Source organism: Periplaneta americana, chromosome 10 (assembly GCF_040183065.1).
Source record: "Periplaneta americana isolate PAMFEO1 chromosome 10, P.americana_PAMFEO1_priV1, whole genome shotgun sequence".
Taxonomy (NCBI): domain Eukaryota; kingdom Metazoa; phylum Arthropoda; class Insecta; order Blattodea; family Blattidae; genus Periplaneta; species Periplaneta americana.
In genome coordinates, this window is record NC_091126.1 from 587929 (window position 1) to 607886 (window position 19958).

The 19958-nt window shown below is 31.9% G+C and overlaps 1 protein-coding gene across 7 annotated transcripts in view; it reads left to right on the top strand.

Moving 5' to 3' along the window:
• Positions 1-16514, top strand: part of LOC138707363 (ATP-dependent helicase brm-like) — a 233327-nt gene extending 216813 nt beyond the window's left edge. For 5 of the 7 annotated variants that reach the window (XM_069836649.1, XM_069836650.1, XM_069836648.1 and 2 more), the window contains 5 exons: positions 282-489; positions 618-671; positions 8533-8684; positions 15490-15532; positions 15624-16514. In XM_069836649.1, coding sequence (XP_069692750.1) covers positions 282-489; positions 618-671; positions 8533-8684; positions 15490-15507 — 432 coding nt within the window. In that variant the 3' untranslated portion in view covers positions 15508-15532; positions 15624-16514. Of the gene's footprint in view, positions 1-281; positions 490-617; positions 672-8532; positions 8685-15489; positions 15533-15623 lie in introns of those variants that run through there. The other 2 variants (XM_069836653.1, XR_011334196.1) reach the window with 2 other exon arrangements.
• The last annotated feature ends 3444 nt before the right edge of the window (positions 16515-19958 follow it).

A 19958-nucleotide genomic window follows, 5' to 3' on the forward strand; every position in this document is an offset into this window, starting at 1 on the left:
ATGTGACCTTTTACAAGAGATATTGTAAGATTTTATGGTGGATATAGATACATAGCATTGCCTTTTGAAGTTACTTTATTAGGTTCCAGATCCAGTGCAACACAAGTTTTAGTTTTGTTTTAACATATTTCTTTGAATTCATCACTATATCGTTTGAAGTATTGGTCAGTCACTTCATCACTCAAAATTTGAACTAAGATGTATTACATTGGGTGGATGGGATGTATGCTTCTTAATTTTTTGTTTATTTTAACTATTTGGATTACTGTATTTGATTGCAGTACAATACTTTTGATGATATAGAGCGTGACTTCGTTCAGATGTGCCGCAATGCACAGAAGTACAACGAGGAAGCATCTTTGATCCATGAGGATTCCATTGTCCTTGAGACTGTGTTTGCAAATGCTCGAGCTCGACTAGAACAGGATTCTGAGATAGCTGATGATGATGAAGAGGAAGAAGAAGAAGAGGAAGCTGAAGATAATGCTGGTAATGACTACATAATAAATGCCTTTTCATTGAAATATTACATGACCTAGAAGGAATATGTATAATGTAGTAAAGATGTAAGTCCGTTAAAATGCCAAATATTATGGAAATTTTCATATATTTTGCAGATGAGTGCATGATGAATGTTGAAGTAGAAAACAGCCGTCGATCAGTAGCAATACGTAAGTAGGAATTATGAACGGACTGAAATGAGTAACTTTCCATCTATTGAGATAGTAAACTATCCGAAGACAGGTTTGAACCTCATAAATGACACCAATAAGTAATCACTCATAAGGAAACTATGCCAAGGAATAGTAGGGTAGAGTGGCTAATTCCTTTTTCCCCTCCATTGCATACATCGCTGACTAGTAACATATTACACTAATCAGACTTCAGGTGTTCTTCCTCTGGTACGTATATAATACAGCCAATGAAGTTAATTACCTGATTCCAACTGCAATGTAAATTCCCTTATATGTTGTAATGCTGTCATACTGCAAGTGACTTATCAACAGTGAAACCCTTATTATCTTCATCAGTAGATAATTATCCTGGTATAATTTTGATTCCCAGTCTGCTTTGACTGTATATTCCACATACTTATCTTTTTAGGAAGAGAAAGACACCAAATAGGCCTATTTATAAAGAAGAATTCTGCTCAATCACATAGCCCTATTATTGAAATAGTAATTATATTTTCAACAAGTTTTAAGAAATAGTCTACTCTTCAGGGGTTAAGATTAAATGTGATGCTTCAGTTAGGATACTCCTATACAACAATTAATTAAGCTGCAATACACTGACTTAGTTATACTGCATATTAATTAATATTTCCTAAATATATTTTTAACATTTTCGCTGATTATGCCTGCATTTATTTTTAAAAGTACATTTTTTACTGATTGTAACACTGATTTATTAAACATACTTTTAAACTGTCGGTTTTTTTTAGTTCTCGTGACCAAGTAATATTGCAATTCCAGTAACAAACAAGGATGCCAGATGTTGTAAAGTAAGGTTTCCTCAGCTTGTTGTATATAAATTATAGAATTTCAACATTTATTAAAATGTTTGTGAGGGGGGAGGACCCATAAATGTTTGTGGGGAGAGAGGCCCACAGTTGCTATGGCCGGCCCTGGTTATGTGTACATGTACTGCTTACAGTTCCAAATAACAAGAAATTGACTTTTTATTTATTTATTTATTTTTTTTTTTTTTACAATTAACATTCTTAGTCCATCTTCATTCACTCGCATTTTCTGACAAAGATCGTTCTTGTAGTGAAAACTAGTTCTACACTTTGCAGTTGTAACATATGTGAGGTATCATTTACGAATGTGCGCATACGTCCCAGTGTTATCTATTTCAGTTGGGCTGCCAACACTGCCAGCCAGCATGATTAGCAAGCTTCTGTAAGCATATGTCATCTGTGATTATGCTAGTTGAACACTGAACTTAAGTTTGTATTTACATCACGGTGATATTCTTTCAAACATAATGTATAGTGAATATTTTTATTTAGATTTTGATGTGCACATGAATTATCATTGTATAATTACTGAATTGTTGGGCCAATTATGCAGGAAATAGCAAGCGTTTTGAATACCAGTACCCCTAATTTCTCGGATTGGAATTGTGTGCTGGAAAGTTTGTAGAAGCAGGAGACAGTTTCTATGTTATACATAAGAATATTGAGACACCATCAGTTATTAACTGCCAATGTTAAGTTTGCTTATCTCAGCAACTAATCAAGATACAAACTGACCTGGACTTATTATGAAATACAAGTTGTAAAAAATAGATTTTTTTTAGTAATGTTGATTTCATTTTGTTACTTGTAAAATATTTTCTTCTGATCAAACTAATAGACATACACCACTTAACGTACATACATAAAATTCATTAATGTATGGTTAATCGATGTGTGTTCAAAATTTTCATCCTTCTATCATTTAAATTATAATTCGTGAGAAACTGGAGCATTTGCATAAAAAACTAAAATAAAGTCAAAATTATTTTAAAGATTCAGATTTTTTTTAACATATTTCTTGGTAAATCAGCGTCAGTTTTCTTGGAAACATTGTCTCTTTATCCTGCAAAAATTTCAGTATGAGATCGTAATTCCTGAGATAATGAATCATTAAAAGCAAATTTAACATTGAGGAATTGGCGGTATAGGGTAGTTAATCTCCCTTTAAAGTTACGTATTCTTCAACCCACTGCTTAAGCAATACAATTTTGGCACATTTTTTGTTAGGCATTGTTTAAAAAACTAATTCAAATTAATAATTTTCTTGCGGCTAAACTGACCTAAAATACAATGTACTTTACACACTGTCGAAATTTTTCTTATCTGTGTCCATAATAAAATGAAATTGTCTGATTTGTCACGTCAGAAAGTAGAAAACATAAAATTGCATCATCGTGCCTATATTATTGTTGAGAAGCAGCGAAATTCGAGTTTAGTAAGCGCAAAGCAATCTCTCAACACTTTCTGTAACGTTAATGTCAACTTTCATCCACTGTAACATACATTTGCAGAGTCAACAATTTATTGGATTATGGAATGCTTTGTTGATTGTCTCAGTGATTTGCAGTGAATAAAATAAAACTACCGCAATGTGTTCCAATGTCTGTGTTTCTTCTGTATTCCATTTTCTCGATATTTCATATTCTGAATCTTGGATTAAGCACCACATTGCTAAAAAAATAACAATATATGCATTTATATGTGCTAAAAGCTGAAATATGAATTAATCCCTTAAATATGCATACATATGCACTATAAAACCTTGATCTTTGCAAATAACTTGAAGTGCATTTATATAATGGTAGCATATGATTTGCAACTTAGGAGTAAAATACACTAAAATCCACTCTCTACTCATGAGTATCACGAGGTTCAAACTGTCTTCGGACAGTTGACTAAACAACAAAAATGGAATGTAATAATCAATAAACCTGAATTTTTTTTAAGTTAGATCTCATAAAAATAATATTTTTGTTACAAACTGATTTTTGCAGAAATAATCCGACCCATATTTATTTCTTACTAATTATAAAAAATTTATGAAATTATTAAGAATTAATATAAATTGAGAAGAGAGGGACTTCCTTCACAGTATTTTGCTCGCATCTCATTATTTTAGCCTTCTAAATTTTATAATGGTGAAAAAATTTAAAGCCATTTTTCACATATTTTCACTTTTGTGGCTTGGATGCTTTCTGCAAAATGGTATACAATGGTTTGTATAAATCTGAAGTCTGATTAGTGTAATATGTAGCTAGTTGACTATGTATGCAAAGGTGGGGGAAAGGAACTGCCTACCCTACCCATTATCTCCTGGCCTAGTTGCCTCATAAGTGGTGCCTGGTTGATATCACTTGTGAGATGCAGACCTGTCTTTGGACAGTTGACTAAACACATTTTCATATATAAAACTAAATAAACCTCAAGTTTATTTTTTACTTCATATACTTCAATCTTTAGCGCATGTTTCAATAGTTATTACTGCATATACTTTTATCTTTAGCGCACATTTCAGTAGCTTTTACTGCATATACTTCAATCTGTAGTGTATTTCAATAGTTATTGTTGCATATACTTCAGTCTTTAGTGCATATTTCAATTGTTTTACTGCATATACTTCAATCTTTAGCGTACATTTCAGTAGTTTTTACTGCATATACTTCAATCTTTAGCGCACATTCCAATAGTTTTTACTGCATATACTTCAATCTTTAGCGCATATTCCAATAGTTTTTACTGCATATACTTCAATCTTTAGCGCACATTTCAATAATTTTTACTGCATATACTTCAATCTTTAGCGCATATTCCAATAGTTTTTACTGCATATACTTCAATCATTAGCATATTTCAATAGTTATTGCATATACTTCAATCTTTAGTGTATGTTTCAATTGTTTTACTGCATATACTTAAATCTTTAGCGTATTTCAATAGTTATTATTGCATATACTTCAATCTTTAGCGCATATTTCAATTGTTTTACTGCATATACTTCAATCTTTAGTATATTTCAGTAGTTATTATTGCATGTACTTCAATCTTTAGCGCATATTTCAATTGTTTTACTGCATATACTTCAATCTTTAGCGCACATTTCAATAGTTTTTACTGCATATACTTCAGTCTTTAGCGCACATTTCAATAGTTTTTACTGCCTATACTTCAATCTTTAGCGCACATTTCAGTAGTTTTTACTGCATATACTTCAATCTTTAGCGCACATTTCAATAGTTTTTACTGCATATACTTCAATCTGTAGCGCATATTCCAATAGTTTTTACTGCATATACTTCAGTTTTTAGTGCATACTTCAATAGTTTTTACTGCATAGTTGCATGCATATTTTGTGGTTTTTTAGTTCATAAAATCCCGTGATCTACTAATAACTAAGGATTTTTTTTTCTAATTGCTTGTTTTTGCATGCATGTTCTTTCCTAACTCCCTCCTCTCTCTTTCGCCATCCCTTCCTCTGTCCCGCTGCTTGCTATTGGATAGATTTAGTTCCTACTTAATATCTATGAGTCAGTTCATCTGAATGTATTTTATACTGGAATAACCTAAGACCAAAATATTACTAAAATTCCATCTGCTACAATTGCAGGAAAAGGTACTTTCCTCAAGATCAACTCCGTTTTATTCTTTTCCACAGTGTCCTGCCCCTGCCACATTCTATACAGAGTGATTCACTTGCCTCTTACTATAAAGATTTATAGCATACCCACGAAATTGGGATACCGTACCTGTTTCTAGAAGATTTCAACACAAGTTTAGGTGTGGAGTTTCTTTACCTCCAGGGTAGATAATTCTTTAACTGAAAATAGGGAACTCTGCATTTTATTTAAAAAAATAATAATGATGAATATAAATATGTGTACTCTTATTAACATTTGGAAAATTAACCATCTCAAACAAGAATAGCAACACAGAGTGTATACATATGATACTGGCAAATGTGTGTTTTTTTCAATTCATCACTGGCTAATCAGATCTGCTGCTGAGTAGGATTCACATTTCAGTTGCTTTAGACGTGTAGCTAATAATCTGGTATGCTGCAAAAGAGAGTTTTTCTTGCTATTACTTCTGTTTTTTGTTTTACACTAAAAAATCTTGTAAAGAATTTCGTCAAGAACAATGGACTAATAATGTGCTAAGGAATGTCCTAAGAAATTTTCTTACTAGACTTTAAATCTAAATCTGTTTGTTAAAAGTAAAAGGCACTACTAATAGACTGGAGTCGTCATAATGAGTTTAGGAAAACATTTACACATATGCATATTGAAAGTTCAGATCATCAGTAAAGAATCATGGCTGCAAAAGTTATGTGCAAACATCGCAATATCATTCAGACATGACACTCTCATATAAAATTAAAGCATGTTCCAAAGCCAACAATCCTAATTCTGTCTTCCGTTTTTATTAAAACCATTTCTGCACAATATCAACATATTGCCAGAATCATTTAATGATATTTCTGCTTAGCTTTGTGTTTAAAAACTGCGAACTGGGATGAGTTACTATGACACTCGAATCTAGTATTTTAATGCACATTTATGCTTTCAGCTATATAGAACATCTTGCATCTTCAAATAATAGTTACAATAACATTAATAGCCTAATCATACTAAAGTAATTATAATATACTTTTTCGAATCTATTAAAGCTGTTTAAACATAAATTAAATATTTATTTACTACATAACAGCCTAGATCATATATGTAACAGATATGTCGGGGTTATAGGCTTTGAGGTTAACAACTTTTGTCAGGTTTACTACGCTGCCATCTAGTTGTTACATAAGGAGTCACGTCATAATACCCATTTGAATTGCATTAGTGACTGTACTGCCATCTCGTGTTCGTTTACGGCGGACGGGTGGCAATCCTGGTGGTTGTTCTCTTCAAAGTGCTGCCGATTTTAACGTAGCGAGGAGTTATCTGTTACATATATGATCTAGGATGACAGTCACATGTGTTCCTTTTCAAACTTTAATTAGTAAGCTACTAGAATCAATTCAATGGAAATAGAAGACAGTACCTAACAGAATTCATTACAGTGAATTACATAAAAAAATATCTCTCTGCACTATTAACTGCTCATTCTTATCATCACTTACATGAACACATCGTACAATTACAGCTAATCTATGAGAAGTGAGAAGGGGCCACATATCTTTTACATGTACTTGAGATTGTATTAGGGCTATCAATTGATTAAAATATTTAATGGGTCAAACTGCATCAATTAAGCAATCAAATGAATGGTTAATGAAAATGTAACTAGAATGTTTTATATAGGGCTACTGATGAGAGACATTTCTGGAAACCATTAAGTTAATTTTATCTCACTATCATAACACCTTTGAATGTCATAATGTATTTACTTGAGTAGCCAAAGAGATATTACATAGTTCAAACCAATCTCATGCATTTTATTTGGTTACTAAGGAAAGTTAGTACCAGTTGATTTTAGACACTTTCTTCGTTTTAAAATAGTAATGATGGGTTGAGTTATACTGACAAATTTTAATAACATACTATGTTCATTTATTTATTTAAGTTGTTATATTTAATAATACCGCACTGCTGGCCTTGTTTTGCAGTACATTGACATAGAATTCATGATGAGGAGGAAATATGTGGAATATTCCGGGGTTCCCACTTTAAAACAAAAGCTTTAACTAACATACCAGTATAAGAAGCGAAACTGCACAACTGCCTTAATTACAGGCACATTTGACATACAATAACGAACACTGTGTACGAAATGCGGGATTGCATAACTCTGTATAACTAAGGCGCAGGTATTTAGTTGAACCTTCAGCACAAGTTCAAATTCTGCATGCTCCAAAGAAATACAACATTCACGTGGAGCAACCATGATGGCATAAAATTGAAGTTTACATAAAAAGGAATAAGTTAGTCAATATACTTTCAAATAATTTTTTTGCTGAATTTAAGCCAAAAAACAGCAAAATTTCAATTGCTACAATTATTTTTAATAGAAGTTAGCTGTTTCCACACTTTCATAATGAAACGAATCCAGCTTTGAAAACCATACCATGCTACCTGCTTTCATTCGAAAGTTGTAGCACCAAAAATATTTTTTTGGGCTTAAATTTGGTAGGAAATAAATTTCACTAAAATGCAGACAAAAGGAGTAAGATTTTCTTTAGAGACTTAAAGTAATCTACATTTTGAAGCTGTTATTTCCTAGGAACTATATAACAATCAATATCCTATGTTGGATAATTCTTCATTTATAGACATTTCGCTTCTTGAAAAATAGTAGGCTATCTTTTCAGTGTCCGAAAAGACGAAAAATTCTTAACTTAGGAAATATTTTTGCTAGAGCCGTCAAGTTTTCAAGGAAACATGATATTTGTGTGCATACTGCAAATCATCATATGTTTAAAAGTACTCCCAAAAGCCTGGTGTTCCTAAACTTTTTCGCAGCACTGTAATGCCTACAAAATTAGACATTACATGAAACACATTTTCAAATAAAAATATTTGCAAAATTAACTCGGAACAATGAGCTTACAAGATAGAGCAAGAAGTGGCTCAAGTATCACAAAGGGTCGATTTCTACATGCACTTATTACCTTATAGCAATTTTTCCAAATGTAAGGCTTAATGTTAGGTAATCTCATGAAAAATGCTCAAACTCAGCTCGCCAATACACCATATCATTATGAGTAGGTAACCTTGCAGTTAATATATGTGTCATTAAATAACCAATTAAAACAAGTCGCACTTACATGCTTGTTAACTGTCATGGTATCTCATCAGCATAGCATTATGCAGTTTACATTTGTGCCAATTTTGAGACTGAAGTGTGGTGATAGTGGATAAAACCACACACAGACAGACTTAGTGCACATTTTTCAGAAAGACGTTGGTAAAGGCTTTGTGGTCAGTCTCTCATGAAATGTACGAAATGAAAGTTCTTTTTCCTGTGTGTATATTTATTTGCAGAAGTATTTTTCACATAAAATTCTCCTTTTGCAGGACAACCGGTCATAGATGATGAGGTACACTCTGATAATGAGTCCATGAAAGTTAGAATCAAACTCAAAGGTCGGAAGGGTGAACCTGGTCGCAGGAGCGTGAAGAAATTGTCCAAGAAACTCTTTAGTGAAGATGATGACGATGAAGATGAGGTATTGTAACTGAAAATACAAACACAACCACTCCAGTGATAAGAACTTAAGTTTAATATCTAATTAAAACTGGCAGGAAAATTAAACAGAATGTATACAGTATTTGAAATTACTTATATCAAATACACATTAATATTTACTCTTTCATGAATACTTTCCTAATGGTGTGGTGGATGGATGGGTGGGTGAGTGGGTGTGTGTTTTATGTTTTGCGTGCAAGCGTGCATGCATTTGTGTGTGTCACTTGTCTGATTCGGGTTCCACATACTGCGGATAGATGGCAAAGACTTTGATCCATTTTCAAGTTGCATACCACTGCGGCAAGCCACGTTATGCATGTTTAAAAAAAAGGTAGTAACTTCTATTCTGTAAGAATAATCACGCTCAACCGTAATATTTAGTTGTATTGAGATTTCACATAGTACATTGTTGTTAGTTGCGTTGACCTTACATATTATTTTAAATGTAATTTTCTCATTAATGAAATGTAGTAAATATCTAATACTATTGTTATCTGTTAGAAGCTATTAATAATGAATATTATAGTATAATATTAATAGTCAACAGAAGTATTCTTTATGATACAGTTTGTCCTCTTCCTCCAGTTTGGGCGCACTGTGTCCATGGTACACTCTTATTTAACAGGGCAATTTCCTTTCATTTTCGGTTTCTTCGTCTTCTGTTATTTTTGTTGAAAATGTACAGAAAGAAATTCCCTTTCCTTCTCTGATCTTATCAAGCAATAAGCAATACTATCTTTTGATCTGGCTTCTTACTTGGTAAACATGTAAAAATTTACTCAACTTGTCTCTGATGTCACTACTGAAAGAAGTCATCCCTGGCCCCTGGAGTCCTGAAGTAGGGCAAATCAGTACAATGTAATGGATTGTCAATTTACAGACTTAATGCAAAAATTATTTTGCTCATACACTTCAATAGACATAACATATTTATGGTTTCCTTTAAAACATAAATACTGTATTGTATATGTAAGATAATGCTGCTGCCTGTGGTACGGATTTTGAGGATTTTTAAAGGTCCATTTTTATTTTAGCCTTTCTGTGTAGAAAAAATAGCCTTTTTTAGGTTTTTTTTTTTTAATTATAAAACACTATCCTATATTACACATAATGAAATAATTAATAATGGAAAAAACAGGCCAACTTACTTTTTACTGATCAGTGAACTGAAATATATGACACTTTTTTTTTAATAAGTGCGTTGATTACAATATGCAGAGCGAACCATAAGTAATGACATAAATTTCAGCAATTATTCAAACAAAATAATGTAATACAATTTTGCTCGTTTTGCTTCCTTTTGGAGATAAAATATTGTTTCATATGGAACATTTCATGGCGTGTTTTGGGAAAGCTATTGATTGGATTTCCAATGTGCTCAGTCAGTTTAAGAGTGCAGTGTATTATGATAATGAATGATTGAAAGAATTTAGTTTTGTACTTCAAATGTGCAGAAATTTGATCCGAACAGATGTAATATTGTTAAATTTCTTTGTGGAACAAAAAGTTAAATTTGTTCAGACCAAATTTCTGCACATTTAAAGGACAAAAGTAAACTTTTGAACTTTTTAACTATGTTAATTTTTAATTAACACAGTAAAGAAGTTGAAGAGTTAATCAGTGATGTATAAGTGTTAAAAGTGTATATAGAATAATGAAGAAGACAAAAGTAAAATTCTTTCAATCATTTAGTGTCATAATACACTGCTCTCTTAAATTGACTGAGCATATTGGAAATTCAACCAATGGCTATCCCAAAACACACTATGAAATATTTCGTATAAAACAATTTTTATCTGGAAAAAGAAACAAAAACGAGCAAAACTGTATTAAATTCTTTTGTTTGAAATATCTCAAAAGATAATCCCCTGACATTAATGACTTTACTTACGGTTCATCTTGTATATGGCAGTTCTCTGGTGCAAATCTTTCTCTATTGTCTGCCAACAAAGCTTTGTGTGCTGAAAATGTCCTTTCAACAACACACGATGTCATGGGAGTAAATTTCATCACTGCCAGGGATACTGGACCCCAATATTAGATTCTCAATTCAAATAAAAAAGGAGAAGAAATTAAATTACTTTGAAAATGTGCTCAACTCGAAAGTAATTGTAGGTAAAAGTAGAATACAATGATCACCATAAATAGTGAGAAGTGGAAAGTTCTATCCTGGGTCTGCCAGCTTTAATTGATGGTGTTTTAACCACTGAGCTATTCACATTTAACTCCCGGTCCAGGATAGAATTTTTTTCTTTCAGTTATTGAAGCTAGCGAACAAAAGGTAATATTTACTTAACTCTTTATTGTATAGCCTACTTATATTCGACAAGCATGACAGAGATTTTTTCACCATCTATTGTGAAATTAATTGTCGCCTGTCCATTGCCAAAGTAAATTTGCGTGTGATGCTGAAAATTTCGACATGTGTAAACTGTAACTGTGCCGAGAAGTAACATATTTATCAAACGAACTTCAAATGTGAAATGCTAGCTAAAAACTAAATAAATAATTTTACTGTAGAAGAGTAGCTTGATTCCAGAATATGTATGCTGCAAGAGTGTATATGTCGGTACTACTGCTTCCAGTACCACACAGCTGAGAGTAATTGTATTAATGTCACTGTAATTTAAGTGAATTGTTGATACAGGCATATGCAATTATCGAAGCAATAATTAAATTACTTAAATGTGTCGTATTACAGTTAGATTTGTTTACCCTTTTAACACAGTGTTCTTGTATTGTAAGTATAATTATTATTTATTCATTACTGGTACCTACCCTTTTTTTAGTTATTTATGTCCTCTTCAGTCTTTCTCAGTTTAAATCTTCATTTAACACTTTTCAGATGTACATGCATCACTTAGCCCTTTTTAGATTTTTTTAAGATTCGTATATGTTATTGTTGAATACATAAAATGAATTATTGTATTAAAATATTCGAGATATGTGGCAAGGAACAAAATAGGTTAAATCCTAAGAATCCGAAACATGGTAATGACAATAGAAGGTTGCAATCAACAATTTCAATATTTTAATAAAACCTACACTTAATCGAATTACAAGACCTGAAGAGTAGATTTCGAAATTGGTAGATTATAGATGTCAACTGTCTGTCATTATTTGAAGTTATTTTTAAGTGCATATTTAAAAATCAAGTAGTGTGATGTTTAATACTCGTTTGAGACTTAATCTATCTTGTACTTCTCTTTTTCCTTTCCCCCCCCCCCCCATTTGCTGTTATCTAATAATTTTCTATTATTTTTATTGACACTTCCCCCCCCCCCAAATATCACGTATGTTAAAAAATGTTCACATATACATCATGATGAGACTCACTTTTATTTCCGACAATCAGTCCTTTATTAGGTCTGTGTTTTTTTAATGTATTTTTAATTTCTATCATCATCATCATAATAATTCACCAACATTTCATATTATCACTTATTAAAAAGTGTTGGTGAGTATTTTGTAATATTTGGGAATGCAATAAACAACTGTAGGCTGTAAACCAGCTTACTTTGAATTTGTCAAAGTTACATTGATCCTAACACTTATGCATTTCTATAGTGTTCAAATTAAAATACTTGTACTATACATGTTTTCAAAAGGCTTAAATTCGATTAAGAATGATTAGAATTTAATCTGCAAGTACTCAATATAGATAAAGGCAACTTACATTTATTTTGTTAAATAAAACAGGCATCCCTGCAGTGGAAAACAACTATAATTTAACAATTCATAGCAATAATTGTACAAATAAATATAATAATTGCAATTGGCCTAAACTACTCCCATCTACCCATGTGAAATATTAAGGTATCTTCTTACTTACTTACAAATGGCTTTTTAAAGAACCCGCAGGTTCATTGCCGCCCTCACATAAGCCTGCCATAGGTCCCTATCCTGTGCAAGATTAATTCAGTCTCTATCATCATATCCCACCTCCCTCAAATTCATTTTAATATTATTCTCCCATCTACGTCTCTGCCTCCCCAAAGGTCTTTTTCTCTCTGGTCTCCCAACTAACACTCTATATGCATTTTTGGATTCGCCCATATGTGCTACATGCCCTGCCCATCTCAAACGTCTGGATGTAATGTTCCTAATTATGTCAGATTAAAAAATACAATTTGTGCAGTTCTGCATTGTATAACTTTCTCCATTCTCCTGTAACTTCATTCATCTTAGCTCCAAATATTTTCCTAAGAACCTTATTCTCAAACACTCTTAATCTCTGTTCCTCTCTCAAAGTGAGAGTCCAAGTTTCACAACCATACAGAACAACCGGTAATATAACTGTTTTATAAATTCTATCTTTCAGGTTTTTTGACAGCAGACTAGATGACAAAAGCTTCTCAACCGAATAATAACAGGCATTTTCCATATTTATTCTGCATTTAATTTCCTCTCTAGTGTCATTTATATTTGTTACTGTTGCTCCAAGATATTTGAATTTTTCCACCTCTTCGAAGCATAAATCTCCAATTTTTATGTTTCCATTTCGTACAATATTCTGGTCACGAGACATAATCATATACTTTGTTTTTTCGGGATTTATTTCCAAACCTATCGCTTTACTTGCTTCAAGCAAAATTTCCGTATTTTCCCTAATCGTTTGTGGATTTTCTCCTAACATATTCACGTCATCTGCATATAGACAAGAAGCTGATGTAACCTGTTCAATTCTAAACCCTCTCTGTTATCCTGAACTTTCCTAATGGCATATTCTAGAGCGAAGTTAAAAAGTAAAGATGATAGTGTATCTCCTTGCTTTAGCCTGCAGTGAATTGGAAAAGCATTAGGTAGAAACTGGCCTATACAGACTCTGCTGTAAGTCTCATTGAGACATAGTTTAATTAATCGAACTAGTTTCTTGGGAATACCGAATTCATTAAAAATATTATATAAAACTTCTCTCTTAACCGAGTCATATGCCTTTTTGAAATCTATGAATAACTGATGTACTGTACCCTTACACTCCCATTTTTTTTCTCCAATATCTTTCGAATACAAAAAATCTGATCAATAGTCGATCTATTACGCCTAAAACCGCACTGATGATCCCCAATAATTTTATCTACGTATGGAGTTAATCTTCTCAAAAGAATATTGGACAAAATTTTGTACGACGATGATTTAGGTATCTTCAGCGATCAAAACTTAAAATAGAATTTTCATTTTAACTACTGTACTCATGTCTTAAATTAGTAAAACTCTGTACAAATTTGGTCAACTGCATTGCACAGTGATCCAAATCGCTAAAAATTCGGACAAAAGTGATTTTTCGAAAAGTACTTCAGTGGTTCTGGTCAATACTTCCAGACAAATGTGACATAAATATTTCCTAATTAATTCTGCATTATTGTAAGTGTTTTCTGAACATTGTGTCTGACTTAATCATATAAAGTAAAATGCTAAGTATATTTTTTGTGAATGTGTTATGGTCTTATGCATGAGGAACAACTACAATTTTCAGTGTTTTTTGTTTTCAAGTACTGATAATAAATTCAGTTTTTATTGCTCGTGTTTTGCAAAGAAAACAAACTTATTTTAGAGTTTAAAAAAAATGCGCAGAAGTGTACATCGTGACACTTACATATGTATATTGGTAGATATTTCTAAGTTTGTCACTTAAGGTTTCATCTGCAACATCCCACAATACTGCAAACTATGACTTCTAAATCATATTCATACGCCTTGTCTGTCAACACATGTCGTGAGATGAGCACTTGCTGAAATTTATGTTTTATTACTTAAAGACTGAGGAGCGATTTGTTGGAAATAAACAACAAAGGCCCAAGATTTTTTTTTGTTTCCAGAGGGCTTTTGTAGGTTTTGGGGTCATTGTATTTGTGTGCGTAATATAGTATGTAAAAATGAATTCACGTGTTAGTTGCAAAGAAATTTACGAGAAAATTAAAGAAAAGAGTAAGGAGACTCTTGTGTAATATGAAGAATATATAAAGAAAAATGTGAATTAAATTTGGACAGTCATAGCACAATGTCACTAGACAGTGTAACAATAATGTGTTTTTTTTTTTTTTTTTTTTTTTTTTTTTTTTTTTTTTTTTTTTTTTTTTTCCCCCCCTTTAATACTTAGCGTTAGAATAAGATGTCACCACAGTGAAATCATGTGTCTTCGTAAATATTCAGACTGATTACAACAAGAAATTGAGTTACCGTTTACAGACATTTCTTCTACTTTTCTTCTTCTTCATCTTTTGAAAATCGTTGACATACTTCAAAAGATTTTGAAGATTTAAGTGAGAATAGTAAGAGGAGGAGAATTAAAAGCTGCAAGAGAATATGGGTGCTGCATAGATTTTATACACCGAAGTGATGAATTTGAGAACCGAATATGACGAAAATTCAGCGAAACTATTAAAAGAAATGACTACAATAACACCTCCCAGACGTATGATTGAGATACATTAGCTCCATTCAGATAAGGGTATTAAAATAAACATGCATTGAAACATACTCGAAATTTAGTTCAAAGTAAAAATAATTACAAGAACAATAATAATGCAATTGAAGATAGGGAAAAAATGGAAGCAAGGAGATGCAAACCCAAACATAAGAACAGCTAATCCCTAGACTGATGCAGTTACTGATACAGATAGCAGTTAAAACTTTTCTTTATTAAATATGTAGCTGGCTAAGTGTATACTTACATCATGGCTGTTTCGAAATTTGCTCTTCAAATATTGTCACTTTGGAGAAGTAACATTAATAGTATCACCATCTCTCTCATTATAATATGCATCTTTGCTTTATGATTGCAGGCAGTGGGTGATCAGTAGTAAAACATCAGTACAGCCCACTTTGGTATGTTTCGCAAAATGTTTTCTTGTTTCCACTGTTTAGGTATTAAGTTTATGTATCTTTAAGTAAAATGAAATTTTCTTCTCTTTTACAGCATTTTTTGTGCTAGACCTGCTGCAGAAGATCATTTGCTGCTGTGCATCTAAAATTAACTTTAATCTGTGGCATTATTTAGTAAAATTTTTGGTGTATTGAAAACATTTTCAATATTGTGAAGGTTTCATTGAAATTATAAGTATGGCTTTGAAAAGAATTACAAAGTGTATTATCTCCTTTTCCCCTTTTCTGGAAGAGGAAGGAGAAAATACTAATGATGCTGGCACATAACTATACATTGGCTATTGTGTTATTAATCATTACTGGTTTGCTCTAATTTTAAAGCTGGTTTCTCTTCCTGCAGTAAATGATTTTGTTGCATTCATTAACTATGGAGTTGACTGTCGGTCATTCACGTTGGATTAGCTGGCTTATAGTGACAGAAACATTGTTTAACATAATTATGTGGTTGGGGAAGAAATGTGCAAGGAGGAGAAACTGGTATGAAAGTTACAAGTTTTGAAAAAATGAAAAGTTGGTACATAAAAATGAATAAAAAAGTAGAAATATATTATTCTGAATCTAACTTCCTTTGCTACTTACAGTTTACAAAAAGACAATACTTGCACTATTGAAAGAAAAACTGTATGTGTTTTAATTTTTTTAATGTAGTAACTTTTCCAGTCATCAAATGTAACAACACTAATTTATCTTACAGCACTTCTGCCTTATTGACGTTCCAATTTGCACAAGTTTTACTGAACTGCAGAGGCTGTTTCATGTTGTGAATGTAAATAAGTTACAGGAAGTTATTGCTCAACAAGAGATAGTGTCATAAGTGTTTTTCTTCTTATTTTTGTCCTTATATTCTGTTCTTGTAACATTTCATAAATGATTTTGGCTTTCAATAACAAAAATAAAAATATATATTTATCTTCCTTTAATGAAACCCTATTCTTATAGACTACACATTACAAAATAATGTTAAGTCTGGTAAGTTATTGCAGCAATTTTATCTCAAAATATTACACTTTCTGCTCCTTGACTTCAGGATGCAAATTCAGCAGCAAGTTCACTCTGACCGAAAGTAAGAAAAAATATTGCAATAAAAGAGGTTCTGAACTGGTCAACACTTTTTATTTCTGAACATATTGATCAACAACATGTTAACAGCAATTTGTTGAGTACTTAAAACGTAGCTTAAGATGGTACTATCACTATAATTTGTCTAACACTCTGCACAATGCCAATGTCATACTGGTGACAAAGGAAGCTGAAGATCAGTTCCCAAACGTGAATACAAAGCCATCAGCTAATCCATTCACGTGAACCCATATAGAAAGTGTTTCATTGAGTGAAAAATTAGTAATTATTTCTGTTCTGGTGTCTTAATAAATACCGGTACTTATTGACTAAAGAATAATTTTTGTTGACACCGGTATTCATTTAAATTAAGGTACAGATTTTATTTATTTATTTTTTGGATATATATCTGCAAATAAGAATTCTGAAGGATACTACACAGTGAAAATTTGATTAATGATGATTTAACTTCGCCAGTGGCAAATCAGTGATTACAAATTAGGATTGATGTTTGTTTTTTTTCATTAATCTTGCCCCTTAGCACTTACATCCAACAACACGTGTCATGCAATTCCATATAATTTTATTAAAGCATTTTAAGAATGACAAAATAATTTACAAATACTTGCGACAAGGAGTGTGCAATTTCTCACTTTTTAAATACACACATTGTTAAATGTATCAGCAGTAATTTTTCGTGTTTTTATTGTGATACAAGTTGTATATGGTTTCTGTTTTTACAATGAAATAACAGTAATGCAGGTTGCTGCTCATGTCATTTCACTTTCTTATGTCTTATTTCGTATCTACACACTGCTAAAACTGTAATTTGAAATTAACATAATATACAAATAACACCGTTTTGTTTACTTCAGATTCATATAAACCTTGGTAAAACCTCGATTTAACACTCTTGAAAAGACCAAGAGAAAATGCATTATAAGCTGGAAGATTTTCTTAAACACATGCTTTCAAAATGTAACACTGGCTGTATTTTATTACTGAGTGTAAACACAATAGATCGTTTTACATGAAAGTAACTACTGTAATCAACTAAAGTGTTCTTTCAATGAGATCACTGCATGTCTTCTGTCTCCATATCTACAGCGTCATTAATAATAATAATAATAATAATAATAATAATAATAATTATTATTATTATTATTATTATTATTAATTTATTTATTTATTTATTTATTTATACTGGCAGAGTTAAGGCCATAGGGCCTTCTCTTACACTCTACCAGGTCACAAAGTACACAAGCAGTTAAAATTTAACAAAAAGTTAAAGAACAGAATACTAACATATTACAAAAATAATAATAATAGCATAATAAATATGGTGGAGATTACAAAAAACATATCAGGGCGAGAAGTAAAATATGCTCCTACACTGGCATTTTCCTCTGCATTGTTGTTCCTCTCATTGTTCTCCTATAGTGTCGTCTATTGTTCAGCTGTAACGAGATCGTCAACAGCAATAAAGTCGACGCATACACAGACATTTCTCAATCTTGTGGACGAATAATTTGTCAGTCATAAGCCGAGAGAAGAGGTCTAAGTTGTCAGATTTATACTTCTCTAGAAGCCTTCTAGTGGTATTCGAGATTCAGGTGTTTTATGATATTTCCTTTGAGAGAGACTGTTTCCTCTTGCTGATATACAATAGAGTGACATTGTCGAAAAAAATTTAGACAATCTGTAGATGTGTCTGAATTCCGTAACACCAAGTTTTAAGGCAAATATCCCTGTGATGGGTGAGTGGTCAGACATTTGACCTGCCATGCAGAGGGTCCAGGTTCGAGTTCTGATCCATAGTGATATTTGTGGCAGTGTTCTGCTGTTAGTCATCGACATCTCTCCATTCCGTCATAATTTCATAGCATTCCCTGAATGCCAGCTGGTGCTGTTGTAGCCTGCATACCATTGCAGATTAGACCCATGTTCATTGGAATGTTTGCACCTAGCAATAGCAGTGCTGGATCCTATTGCCCCTCTCGAAATTCATTTCCGAATTCAATTCTCATGGCGAGTATTGAGAGGAATATGTAATCTTTGAGAAAAGGTCGTAATAAGCTGGAAAGCAACATAAATGGAAAGGTTATGTGCAGCATTTTTTAACATTATCCCTTATGGGTGGGTCAATGGACGGAACCGGGAAAAAATGAGTATTAAAGGTGGGAAAGCATTATAAATGGGAGTGTTATATTGAGGTTTTACTGTACTCTTGAGTTACGTTCATTCATATTACAAGTTTCTTTAACTTACTTGTGACAGTATGCAGACAGCATTGTGATTCTTCAAACAGTTTTAATTTGTTATTTGTCATTTAATTTTTTTTTTTTTTTTTTTTTTTTTGTGTTCTCTAAAATTAAAGCATTATAGCTCATAAGGAAGGAATATTTCAGAAAAATGCTAACAGTCTAGGCTAATATCATCTGTTAAAGTCTCTTAATACTTCTCACTGAAATTGTTTCTATACTTACTTTTAGGTTAACTAGAAGGACTGAATATCCTAGCAATTTCATTCAACTGTGTATAGTGCATAAAAAGTAATGGTAACATTTCTAAAATATGAAAGGAGATTTGTATTTAAGAATGATTTATGTTTTGTGCTCTTACACTTCGTGTGTAATACTTTGTATACTTAAGTGATTGGATTGTGATCATTCTTACCACTATGCAGAGTGAACCATATGTACTATCTTTAATTCTGGTGGATAATTCTATTTTGAATAGTTTTCCAGAAAAATGTGCATTTTAAAATACATGAATTAACGAGATCGTGCAATGCTGTGTAAACAGCAGGGAGTGCACATAAGGCTGTGTTGCTCTGAACCCTTTCACCTGGCTTGTGAACAGAGAAGTTGAAGGCCATTGCCATGTACATAGTTTTTAAACTCGTAAGAAAAAATACACATAATATACCATTTAATTTTTGTGTTTAATCTGTGTTAGAGAGCGGAGAATGAACACTATTCATTTCACATTAAATAAAATCTTGGAAAATTTAAAATAAACTGTACAACCTAATTTTAATTAAATGTTTAGAAAACACAGACAATAAGATATGCTTATTTTAAACTAAATTGAAAATATTAAAGTATATTTCTACTCTCGTATTTCAATTGAATATTCTAGAGAACTTAAACAATAATGATGCTTATGTCACATTATAGAAATAAAATTTTGAAACATTTAAAACTCTAAAGGAAAAATAAAAATACAATATGCATATTTTATGTTAAACGAACTAAATTAAAAATATTATTTTTAAACTCTTGGATTTAATTTTAATTAAATATTCGGT